At 33.2% G+C, this 14,338-nt stretch overlaps 1 protein-coding gene across 1 annotated transcript in view; it reads right to left on the bottom strand.

Moving 5' to 3' along the window:
* Window positions 1-874: 874 nt before the first annotated feature.
* LOC100164483 (division abnormally delayed protein) overlaps window positions 875-14,338 on the bottom strand; it is an 87,820-nt gene continuing 74,356 nt past the window's right edge. The window contains exons 5-8 of the mRNA XM_008186814.3: window positions 6,173-6,438; window positions 4,924-5,056; window positions 3,467-3,671; window positions 875-2,769 (exon numbers count right to left, since the gene is read on the bottom strand). Coding sequence (XP_008185036.1) covers window positions 2,600-2,769; window positions 3,467-3,671; window positions 4,924-5,056; window positions 6,173-6,438 — 774 coding nt within the window. The 3' untranslated portion in view covers window positions 875-2,599. The remainder of the gene's footprint in view (window positions 2,770-3,466; window positions 3,672-4,923; window positions 5,057-6,172; window positions 6,439-14,338) is intronic.

The following is a 14,338-nucleotide window of genomic DNA, read 5'->3' as shown; positions in this document are numbered from 1 at the left end:
AATGTAACAAAATTGATTGGAAATTTTTTTTCTGTGTATTGTTAATATCCCTTGCGGAAAATGAGTGTGCGTTGATGAATACTTAAAATATATACTAGACACGAAGTATGAAATCATTTACATTTACTGTATACGGTTCAACTCTGTTAGAGATCATTATAGCATACATATTATATACCTATTGCAATATTTATAAGTACCAATAATAATATTAATGTATTATATGTTTTTTTCTTTATTTTTGTCTTTTGTCTTTTTTTTGTTGCTTGTTTTGTTCTTTTTAATGTATATAGTTGTAATTGTTGAACTATAATAATTTAAATAATGTGAGCTAATAACAAAAAAAAATACTAATATGAAGTTGTTAATAATGCGTCCCGATCCGAATATGTTGGTTTTAATCATCGGCGCTTGGCATAAACATTTAAAAAAAATGCAATCCAATACAATACAATAATATTGCGACTGTCGTCGGTCAAACCGAAATTCGCGTATGGCACTGCACGGTCTGAGAGGAGTTTGGCAACGATGTGTAATAATATTTGCTATAATAATAATAATAATAATAGCAATAATACATTCAGTGCGCGAACAATGATAATATTATAATATGTGCAGTGTCTTTGGGTCGTCAATATCGTCACTGTTGATTGCTACGACTACGTGATATTCGCACCAGACCAATCTCCTGCGTCACGTCCTTTGTGCTACCCGTTGATGTTATTATATTTAATATTTTCCATTAACCGCAGAAAAACCAAAATATAAACTCGACTCGTATAAATGTATAATATTATATAAGTAATGTGTATATGGTCTAAAAATTGTATTCTTTATTGTATCAGAATATATTATAATAATATTATACAATATATTATAACTATACAGTATATATTTTATTATATTAGCATGAATAAACATTAAAGTCAATTTATATAATAATAATTTTTAAATTTGCCTACTTAACTATACAAATCACAGTCATCAAAATGAAAAAAAAAATAATAATAATAAAAATAAAATACAACTAATCCAATACATACGTGAAAACATTGTAAATAATAATAATAATAAGTTTCTGCTAATCATTATATAATAATTTTTTTCTCCAACAAAACTTTCATACAAAACAACACAATTCCCTAATAAATTTATCCAATTCTTCTATATTATATTATTATTGAAATGTATTATTACGTTTAACGTCGAAAAATATAGGATATTTAATTTTTTTATTTAGCAAGCAATCTCTTTCACCCGCTGGAAGCCCAAAAGGAATATCCGATGACGACCACACTCGCGTGCAGTGCCCACAATCCCGTTATCGGTGTCGCAGGGTCTTCTGCAGTATATATTATGTTGCACACATCATAGGTGCATTCACACGATATCATATATATTACGTCTCACGGTAAAAAAAAAACGCGTTAGACAAAAAAACGTGTCTCTGATAATAATAATAATTTAAAAAATAAATAAATAAACAATATCATATATATATATATATAATAAGAAATATTATGTCGGCTCGTTCTTACGTCATATACCTACGTTTTTCGAGGGTTGTTATTTTTAATTTCCCTCTCTCACTCGCTCATATTTTTTATTTTTTTTCTATCGAAAATCCGATTCCATCTTGAAACGACGATGACAAAATTACAACGTTAATAAATAATAGCCTATATATTATAATATAATATTACCTATGCACTACACATAAGCTACTTTATATTATAGTATTATTATTATTAAATTAAATTTTGTTCGTGTGTCGAAATATTATTTTAGACAATAGTACACCTACGTATGACTTATAATAGCGTGAAAATTATGCCGTGGAGTCGGCCTTTTTTGTGCGTTCCCCCGCTCGACTAAAAAAAAATCGTATCGTCACGAGTGAGAAAAGTAAAAACAAAATGACAAATAAAAAATGCGGAACTAGTGAAAATACAAAATTTTCCGTCAAATAAACGCGTGTAGAGCTTAACAATATAATATATTTATAGATTATTACGGATAAGTGTTCAAAACTAGACTAAACAAATATTTACATTGTTTTTTTTTTTCGTAAGTTTACATTATTTTAAAATATAAATAATTATTATGTATTATTATTGCTCGAGAACAACAAATAAACCGTTAAGAGACAAAGTTAAAAATTGGGTTATTACGTATTAGTATAATATAAGCCTAATGGTATATAATATATATATATATAATATTATATTAACGATTGTTATTACAAATTATTGCGCTTGGTTTTCGACAACAAATATATATAAACACATATAGGCTACAGAGAACATTTTACACATAAATAATATCATATGAATACAAATTTTATCAGTCTAAAGGACGTAAAAAAAAAACAAATATATAATGACGACAAATTAAAAAAATAGTCTCATTTTGGAAAAAAGAAAAGTTTAAAATAATTAAACGATTAATTGTGTCCAGAAGTGTTATAAATTGTACATATATATATATTTTTTCGAAAAGGTACCCTAAAGAAAAGCCGAGTAAATCCAAGAACAAAGTTTCTTTTAACAACAATATAATAATAACTTAACGCGACAAAAACAAAAAATAAAAAGTACGTTTAAAAATATATCCTCGTCTGCAGCTGCTGCAACACGGGGATGACCATCAAGCACACCGTTATCAATAGGGGTGCGTGCAGTCGTGTAGACGGTGTGGCGCCCGAAGGTTCGTTGGCGTTTATCACTACGTCCGGTCCCGATTTCGGTCCCGATTTATCAGTCGGTTTGACTGAAAAAAAAAAGAAAAAGAAAAGATTAAAACATTGAGTTATACAATTACATTGTCTCGATGCACCTATACATAATGATGTATTATTACTATTGTAACATACGTGTGCGTTGCCATTTAAATATTTAACTAGGTATATCACTGATAATTACATAATAATAATTGGCATACCCATCGTGGGCGATAATCTTTATTATTTAGTTATTTGTTTAGTAATCAATGTCATATACATATGATTACTGAGCTGAGTGAGCCCCATTGAGAAAATTCGTGAGGGAGCCCAAGTGATCCAAATTACATTGTATATAATACAATACCTATCTATTAATTTACATTTGAGAAGTACATGATTAAATATTAGAATTATTTTACACTGTAAAAATAGAATTCTAAATTTATAGAGATAAAAAAAATAAATTAAATATGGTTCATGAGTAGATGGTTACAAACACTATGCTTGATTTTTGATTACTATAATGTTAGTTTTTCGGGAGATTGTAATTGCTATTGCAAAATTTGTTTTTTAAATTAAATAATTAGAAGATTTATTATATGAGATGGTATTTCATTACATAGTTTAGTGCCGGTTATTTCAAAATGTCTACTATAGATTTAATTATTTGTTTTTCTAAAATAACAACTGTTATAAACATATTTATGTTCATGCGTATAATATTGTGAAGAAAACAATATTTACATTGTGAATCATCGGCGTTAGGCAACTGAGTGGTTATCGGGTTCTCGCCGGAACCATCACCCGATGAGTAGTCTGCGTTGTCGTCGTCGTCGTCCCAGCCCGAGTTACCGCCCTTGCCGGTGCCACTGCCTTCGCCGGACCCTTCGGCCTCGTCGGCCATGAATGAGTCCGATTGTGGACTCGAACTCAATTGATTCAACACCATCTGAAAATCGGTAAGTAAAAAATTAAAAATTTCGTTCGGCAGTGTTTAAATTAAGAGGAGACGGAGTAGGTACACCCCTTATACGTATGTCCTATAATCAATAAGACATTTAGATATATCAAGTAAGCACATTTTTTTACACTTTTTCATACACCTTTAAATTGTTTCCCAAATCAAGCGATGTCATTCGGTCACTTTTAACGGTGCTATATATTATATACTCTGTCCAACGAGTGAACACGCCGTGGGCCGACGTAAATAGGTTCTTCAGAGCGGCATCCCTACGCGACACCTGTCATAGTGAAAACGATCTCGGCCGAGAGGTGTTGACTGTTGAGTGAGGATTCGCAGAATCGGCGTGTTCTCCCGTTGGACAAAGTATTTAGCGGCGGGTATTTACGAGGAGATGGGTCGATATCGAGAGGTGGGGATTTACTTTCCCTCACACTCGAGTATGATAATATTGTTGTATTGAAAATATCTTTAAAATAATAACAGAGTCGAAACGTTTATATCTATTAACTACTGTTCAACATTTACCAAGTCCCATCCCATCGCTGTTACGACGGTCAGATGTCAGTTTTGCTTGTTATTCATTATAAACGGTTAATACGCATATAATACGCATCGTAACATATTATGATATAATATCCAAATGCCATTAATTTAAATGCTTTATTAGTCCATTATAAGAAATGCACTAGGTATATAGGAATAACTAAACCGTAAATAATCGGTAATTTTAGGAGTTTGTTTTTTTTACCTTCCTGCCGGATGGATATATTTTGATTTATAGAACCGAATCAGAGTTAAAACAAACAATTAATTGTTTGTCCACGTTCCGAGCCCATGTATATTACTCGTCATTAATTTCGGGAAAGTTAGTCAATTCGATATATTATTATATTGTACCTATACTATGTATTATTAGTATTATTATTATAGGTATATATACGTGTTGTACAAATATCCGCAACACTCTTCCTATATACAACATCAGCAAATACTCCGTCCATAAATCACGTTTATTGCTCGGTTAACGATTTTAAACGATCTCTCGTCCGACTAATATATATAATAATACTAATAATATTAATATGTATAATATAGTATAAAATATTTCCTCCTACCCCTCCCCGTATATAATTTATCGAATCGTCTAAAAAATAACGTTCGACCACACTCCATCTCCTATACATTACTATATAATATAATATTCTGTACACCAAAGTGATAATATCGTGCAACTCACTTGTCTGATGTGCCTGAGCTTGTCGATGACTTCCGCCACTTTGTTGTCTTGGGAGTTGATGGAAGCCGTCCAATCGAATTCCGGGTTGTACATTTGCGCGCTCAACAACGGCCCGACGACGTTGTCCGTATATCTGTGTAACATAAAAAATAAAACATCGTTATGAATTATATAGGTATACAATATATGTATATTATTGCGTACAGCGATGATAACTATTATTTTAATAAATAAATAATAAATCAATAGATCGATAACAAGCCCGCAGAGACACGAAGGTCGGGTGCGTCGATGTAACCGAATTCGGAAATATAATTATTATTAACAATTGCCGTACACGCGTCCATAGTCTTGTTTGGGCATACAATATGCTATAATATTATTATTTCGTAATATCATCGTATGATATACTGCAGTGGACAATTTAAACGCTAAATACACGACGTCTCACCCGAATGTTGTTGTCTCCGCCTTCAAGTTTAGCTTCGTTTAGCCTCGTTAGTTTTAATATTAGTATGTGTTTATACCTATTATTTAACTTTAAGGAAGATAAAAAAAAAATGTTTGATGATTTATTGAAAGCGATTTATCGATATATTAATTTTGAGTGAGTAGCATTTTTAATTTGTAGTATTTTACACATTCTTAAAATTTGTTTCGAAATTAAAATATCGAAAAAAGTGTCCAACAAACCACAGAAAATGATGTTACCTTTCAATTTAATAATTAGTAAATTCATAATAATATTAAAACTAACGAAACTTAACGAGAACGGCTCAACGTGAATTTACTATTTACACCGTTATATAAGACGAAAACGACACATGTGAGTGGAGACGTTCTCTTGACAATTCGTGATATTATTATATTGCATATAATGTATAATATTGTATATAGCCATATAGGTATATAAAACACTGTCGTACGACAGTAAATAATTAATACGTTACAGTAATAGGTATATATGACAAAAATATGATGATAATATTCAGGGTTGGGCAGTGCATTGTATATTATAATTTTATAAAAATTATGTGGGATTGTAAGATGGGAAAAGGTCCGAGGGGGCTACAGCTCTGCCAGAAAATTTCACGAAAATTCAAAAACGCTTTAATGTTCTGTAAATATATTACCGTAGTAGGTTCACAGAAAACTAAGCGACGTTTTGAATTTTAATGGAATTTTCAGGAGGGCTGCAGCACCCTTGTTCCTCCTCTGACTAAGCCACTGCAGTTGTAAATATACTTACTCTCCCACAGATCGGCCGTTCCAGCAGTCTGTCGTCGTGTAGTTTGTGCACATGGACCGTGCCATGTCTGAGAACAGTCCCCGTACCCTGACCGCGGTTTCCGGGTCAGAAAACTTGGTCAACTTGGATGTGAGCAGTGCGGTGCTGAGGTCCTCTTCTTCGACGTTCCACACTTCCTGGCTCTCTGGCGTCTTGGCTGCGCCCGATGATGAAGCTGTAGCCGGGGCACGAGTGTTCCACCTTGCGGGACCGCAAAAGTATTTCACCTGCGAATCAAAAATCAAACATCAATTAATGTTAGGCTGCTGTGTGTAGATATAACTAATATAATTGTTTTTCATCGGATCTTTCGACTCATGGCCCATTGAACATAATATATTGATAGGTATCTTTTAAAGAATAATATAATATTTTTCGATGAGAGTTAACTATCGTAAAACAAAATTTGTTAAACATTTCAGAAATAATAATTAAATTTACATCACTGTTGTGTCCCGACATTTCATTTAATATTTAAACTAAAATACAAAACATGCATTTTATTTATGTGGGGTCCATAGTTTTTGATTGTTTTGTTTCTATACGACTTCATTTCATTATCATTACATACATTAATACAAATCTATTCAAATACAAAACGATAGTTTTTTTAACATAACTTATTGACAAATTAGAATAATATATGCGAGTAAACAAAAAAAAAAACAAAAAAATTGTATGATATAAACGTGTGAATAAAATATGGTGAGCAGACGGTCAGTAAAAATATTCGACACGTAGACGCGTTTAAATAGGTATCAACTTACAATGGGTTAGTTTAAAAAAATATTTATAGTATATTAAATGAAGATTGATTTTTGTATGAAAAGAGTAACAAACAGAAAACTGATTAGTTTTGATTTGTACACACCACGAAAAGTTCACGCAAATATATATAATGCATCTACTTAAATAATATTATAATAAAATTGAGGCGAATACCTTTTAAAAGCCATAGTATACGTTTAATATCTGACCGTATTATCAGGCGCAATCAGGGAGGTGTATGGAGGGGCAACGCACCTGCCACTCGTGCAGCATTATATTTCAAAGGTCCTTAAAAAATGCCTTGTCAAATTCCCTAATAATGTTGCACATATTATGTATATGTGCACCAATGTAATGTATAATATTACTAGTGATAAAATTTAAATATTCAAGTGACTTAAAGCACGCCTTTTCAAAAAAAAACGCGTGTACCCCAAATGCTCCTGAAACAAAATCGTGTGATAAAAATGTTATATTGATTGCATGACGAAATCTTCGCATACAATAGGCACCAAACGCGATATTAAATTGGTGGTTTGTTTAATAATACGATGTACGTATATAATAATAAATAGATATTATACTCTATCGATCGGCATCCGATATACGTTTCGATTAGATTGTTATTAAAATAATATAAACATAAAGTCTCGACGATGATTATACCTGAATCTCGGGTTTCATAATACATGTTCACAGTGCACATAATATAACTGCCATGGTCGGAGGAAGAGAGAGATAGAATAGAGAGACAGAGTGCCTGAGGCAAAGTTTTGGACACACCGCGAGAACTTTTTGTTTTAAACATATATACTTCTAGGTATGTATATACCTATTGTTTAGTCATCGCGTGTACACACAAACACTCACACACGGTCGCGCTTACTCCATGCACACACATATAAATATATATATTATTATACTTTTCGGCCAGCCGGTATAACAATGCGCGCGCGATCGGAGCATGCACAATTGAATTGTGTGTACCTACATGACGATTATTGGGCTCGCGGCGTTAAAGATATACGTGATGTATTATGCGTGTATACAGGGTGATTCACCTGCGAGCATGTTCACCCCCCGTCTTTTCCTTTGTTAATTAATTTATTAAAGTCCTGATTTTTAAAGTAGGTACCTATGTGTATGTAGGGGAATGTGGGGCAAAGTGGACACACCTTTATGTTTAATTAACCGTATAATTATATACCATTGTGTGAGTTTGTAACTTAAATAGGCGATATTATTGCCAATACATAATACTAACTTTCTATAGTTTTATTCGCCATAATTTAGTCTTTTTTAACTACATTACAATGTATAACTATAAATTCAGCTAAGTGAAAACGGTCATGGATATGAAAATTTGTATAGGGCAAAATGCAATTGAGATATAGTGACATATGTTATATAATTTTTTTCATATGATAGATATAAGTACTTAATTTAATTAACATTGATATAAAATACAAATGTATATATTTTAACATTTAAGGTATTTATTTATTTTATAATAATTAACTAAATTTGCAAAAAAAAAAAAACAACAAAACATTAACATTAACGTTATTATCACTATAAATATTTTGATAAGTATTAATCAATTAAGAACTTTACAAAGTTATAATTTTAGTCATTATAATACAATTTTAAAAATATTCAACCATAGTTACTGCAGTCACTTAAAATTTGACTATAGGCAAGATTAAAGTGAAACAAAAATAAACAATTAATATAACAATACTGCTTCAGTCTTAAAATTAACGAAAGTTTAATCTATTTGAGAAGATTCATTTAAAACTTAATTTTTCCCACATATCTTCAGTCGGTTTTGGTAAAATAATGCAAATGTTTTAACATATTTTCTAAAGTTGATCAAATAAATAATAAAGTTTTAGGTTAAGACAATTTACACTTATATTTGCTGATGTATAATATGACGTTATATGCTGAATTTAAAAAACACCAAAATATAGTTAATAGGATCAAATGTCCAAGTACATGGATTTTGTAAGTAATTTAAGATCTTATAATGGAATATAATAATATCCTGTTGTGATTCAAACTCCTTTTTTCGAATGAGAAACGCACTTTTTCCCAGTAAATTGTTAATCAAAAGACATTTGGAAAATGTCGAGGAAAAAGAATTATTTAAGAATGAAATCTGGATGATGATAAAATCATAACTATATTTGAATATTTCCAGTCTTTGTATCAAAAGTTGATTTTGATTTTTGAGAAAAAAAAATAATGAATTGAATGAAGTAATTTCTTCTCATGATTACCATGACGATATTAAAAAAATCATATTTCGTTTGCCAGACATCGTATAAGAACAACCCCCAAAAATACGCCACTGGCACTGCGATGAAGCGTGTTGAATATTTTAATTTATATTATACTAATTGTGCAATATGATAATAATAAAATATTAGTATTGTTTTTGTAGTTCGGTCGGTTACAGTCGTGAGAGTAATGCGCACTGCAGCGGTGTTTTTAGTTTGGCTTATTAATAATTGTACATGAAAACGACGACATATTTCAACAATATTGTTTTAACACAAAGGGCGGGTGGCTTTTCCCGTTTTTCCGGGACGGCCATGCGGGAAAACACCGCGGCGGCGCTTTCTGTACGCAGTTTACCGTACTTTTGCATTATTCATCGAGCCGCGTTGTCCTGTAAGTTGTATGTTATTATGATATCGTACGCGCGTATATATTATATTGACACGGACGATAAAATAATATTTATCCGCATAACGCCATCCATTGCTATTATATCTGTCTTTCCCTCGCTCTCTTATCCATATCCCTCTCACCTAATTTATGTACGATATTCTAATATTAAATGTCTCGCAATTAAAATTTTATTCCGTTCGTTCACACAGTTTTGGCGTATTTGTACTGCGTACGACGCGGAAACGACGACATGCTAATTATATATATATATATAGGTACAATAATGGCACAATCGCGGTCGTCGTGCGCTGTTATAATATTATTATTATTATCATCGTTCCCGTCGCGAAATTCTTTTGCTGTACAAACACACACCCACACAGTCGTAATGTACATCTTATACATATTATAATAATATGCGATTGTTCTCTTCCCGTCGGTTGTCGGTTGTCTTTGCGATGTGATTCTCCGTGACCACCCGACCGGAACCGCGCTGCATCCGCCGCCGTCTCTCGGAAACGTTTTCTCGTCAAACCCATCACATTTTTGACCCAAGGGAGCGCAGGAACCATAACCGCACCATTGGCAGAACATTTTCTTTTGGGTGAGGCTCAGAAACTGTTTATACCTACCACCATCGCAGCTTATAAGCTCTCTTTTATAATAGTGTTTTGACGGAAGTTGGGGTGATTTTCAGTCACTATCGAAAAACGTATAGACATTTTTATAGCTTTTTCAATACGTTTATCGGTCGCATATATATGTATACGGTGTTAGTTGAGACCATTCGTTGTTCGGTCACATCGTTTTCGTCGTATGCATTGTACGAATATTTCATAACATTTTGTATCGTAGATACATATAATATTATATTCATCGATTGTCAGAATAATAATTTATTCAATAGTATGAGTGTATGACATTATCTTACTATTATTATTATTATTTTTTTTTTTGATAACAGAAAGTTATTATTTAGTTTACCTCCCCTCACTTTCCCTACTACCCGTTATAACCTTTGTCGCCGGTCGGTAAATAATAATAATATAAAATAGGTTGTGATTAGGTTTTTTAACAAGCGTCACGAGCAAAATGAAACGGCGTCGAAATTGTTTTATTTACGCGTACGTGACTGCTGCAGCAGTATACACAGACATGCACACACACACACATACACACACACACACACACACACACACACACACACACACACACACACACACACACACACACACGCTACCTGTAATACCAACGACTACCGCGGTCGAGGCGATAAATTTAAGAATTTACCGCCGCGAAATCATTTTAGTCGTTGTTATTGTACACGCAGGGGCAGCGATAAATGCGCGCGACGAGTGCACGCCACGGACACGACCAGTTGCAGTCGCACGTTTTCTCGGATTGTGTTTGCATTTCAACGGTTGTGCTGTTTCGAGTGCATACATTATTAGTAACACATTTAAAACACGATGACGATTATGTAAAAAAAAAATTTTAAAAAAAATAGTAAAAATGAAACGATTAAATGTTTCGGCAAACAGAATAATAATTATAATCTAATACTCCCGGCAGTGGGTATGTTCGCTGTTCGACTTTGAATATATATTTTATTATTTTTATAGTTGTGGCGACAATAGTATAATATTATATTATTCGCAGTATCATAACTCAACGAGTTGATGGGTGCGCGCTCCTTATACCCGAAATGTTCGAATTAAGCTCGATTCGATCATTTCAATTTATCATTTATCCAATAATTGCATGTGTCTATCAATTTGGTTATTATGTTACAATAACGTAACTAATTAAGAAATAAAATATAAACGTAAAAATGTATTTTATATGTTTATAATAATTCATAATTATCTAAATGATTTTTAAATTGTAGCTCAACAAAAAGCCTCTTTTTTTCCTCAGCGCAGCTCAACAAAAATAAGTGCAAATCGACCTTATGGCTTACTTATCGGGGTGAGTCATCCGATGAGGATAATCCTCTGCACGCATAAAGCCTTTTTTCCGGTAAGTATTATCATTTTATAAGTCATAACGGTACTCCGTATCGTAATAAAAAAAATGATTATGTTAGGATTCAATGCAGAAGACATAAAAGTAATATTGGCAAACAAAAACTAAAATACAGTTTTAATTTTATTTGTGGTATAGTACATATAGCTAAAGTAGTTCAAAACTTAAATGTGAAAATGCATAATTATCATTGAAATTATTTTTATTTATTCATTTCGTACCTATATAACACGTGTTATATAGTATAATAATTTTATCCCTGAAAAGTTATATTCTTTATAGAACAACGAAAAAAATACTTGCTTATAGCGCTTGTAAACATTTACGAATAATATGTATACACATTAATGTTGTACATATTTTTGACTTTAAGATATACTACTATAAGCATGACTACTTCAGAAAGTTATATATTTTGTAGGGTATCATGCGAGAGACTGGCTACATTGCCACAAGACACCCAAGAACTACACATTCCCGATCACTTCACCGACGAGCGTAAGCTGTTATACATGTAAGTACTAAGTAGTAATACATCGCATAGGCTGTAGTATGGGGGTAAGCGTGAGATATATTAATTTTCTTATAATTAAACTGTATAATGTATACTCGCGGCGCAGACACATTGTACTAAATAATACACACACACGCAATATAATAAAATATATATAATGCGCTCGAACACGTGTGTGTGTGTATGTGTGCCCAAGACGAGGAATGCGATAAAACATATTATAAATTATAATAATATCGTACGCATATATATTGGTACGTACATTGTACATAATGTATGCGCGGCCTATAGATCACGGAGGGAAGATTGCGTAGCGTGGGAGGCCGGAGAAGAACGGCGGTGGCGGCGTATATACCATATACCGAGAGAATATTATCGTATATACCTATATGTAGGTATACCTCTTTATTTACAATATAATATATATTATAAAAATATGTAATATGCAGGTACGTTGACGATCATTGTGTGGCGTAGTTCTTTGACGGTCGCGGGCAGGCGCGCGGATTCCGTACCGATGACTCTTCTCATTCTTCTCGTGTTCTCCTTATAGATATATTATATATACTCCTATTCCATTCGTTCCTCTTCTTCATCTTACTATTATTATTATTCTCCTTTTCCTTCTCCTCCTCCACCTCCAACTCCTACTTTTCCTCCTTAACTTCTCCTCAAACCAGTGCCGCGGCGGCGCTGTAGTATATAGGTACGTATAATAATAATAATAATAATAATAATAAGCGTGAGTATGCGAAGCGGCGGCGGTGGTTGTACATATGTAAACCAGGGGAGGCGAAGTAGGAAGAAGAGGGGAAAAATACCTCGTGACTGTAAAAGAAACAATGAAACGCGCGAGACAAGGGGGGGGGGAGATTATTTAAAAAAAATAATAATAATAAAAAAGCATAAAAAAAATAAAAAAACGGATAACAATGAAACGGACGGGGTCTCCGACATGTCTGAACTGGTCTTCGGCGGTGGTGGCGGCGTACACACGCGGGCCGACTGAAGACGTTGTCGTCGCCTTCGGGCTGCAACGGTGACGACGTCGAGACGGCGAGAGGCTGTGTGAGAGAGAGGCGGACAATTTAGGGCGCCGCCGCCGTTTGATAATGAAAAAATATATATATTATATTATTATTATTCTCAATGAACCGCGTACGCGCGGCGATGCGCAGACGACCGCGACAGGCCCGCATTTCTCACGGCAATAACCGACACCTATATATATATTATATAGGTACCTGTAATTATTCGATTTGTTTTTTCCTCCAAATCATTGTTGGTAACGCGGGTTCCACCATCCTCTTTATATTATAACATGAACGATTTCTGTTTTTGATTTTTTGATTTACTCGTTGCGGTAGTCAGCGATTATTAGTCGACAACGATAATTAGCATATTAACCTATACATACTCACATTTTGGTGTGCATCGATGCCGACAAAATATAGTTTCTGCCAAAATTATGCATTTTAACTTGCAGTCACAACTGTAACGCACACCTAGGTAGGATTAGCTGATCTACTGATTGCACTCACGTCTGTACTCTGCGGTACAAACGGAACGTTTTGTTTATTCCTTGACGCAATACTATGCGCATTAAAGCAGTTAAAATCAGAGTGTTTCGCAACGTTTGAATAAAGTTTTGCGCCACATCTTCCACGAAAAAACGACTACATATTTTAAACACACCACCCGCACGCTGTAGTGCAGTAATCCGAGTGTACCGAGTGATCAAATACCTACAATAAACGAGTGATAAATAACACCGTGGTGGATGTTTATAAGTACCTATAACTTATTATATCGTTGTTGGAAACAACACACACATACACACTCGAACACACATGTGTATGTATAAAATGATACGAACAATGTAAAATGAATTCTTCGAATGCGTTAAAACATAATAAAACAATATTATAATATACGAGTATGTTGTTAGCGGACAAATTACTTTCTTTGTACTTACGAAGAACCAATTTCGTAAGAAAAAAATAAGACGCATGAATAAGACGAAAAAAGTTTTCCCGAGATATTTATATTGAAACATAAAAACCATTCTTGACATGGATTGATTTAGGTTCTCCTTTATAACATTAGGTTCATTTTCTCCTCAATTATCGAACGATTTCACCGTA

The sequence above is a fragment of the Acyrthosiphon pisum genome, chromosome A1 (assembly GCF_005508785.2).
Source record: "Acyrthosiphon pisum isolate AL4f chromosome A1, pea_aphid_22Mar2018_4r6ur, whole genome shotgun sequence".
Lineage (NCBI taxonomy): Eukaryota > Metazoa > Arthropoda > Insecta > Hemiptera > Aphididae > Acyrthosiphon > Acyrthosiphon pisum.
The sequence above is the reverse complement of the archived record's forward strand: the minus strand, read 5'-3'. Positions and strand labels throughout refer to the sequence as shown.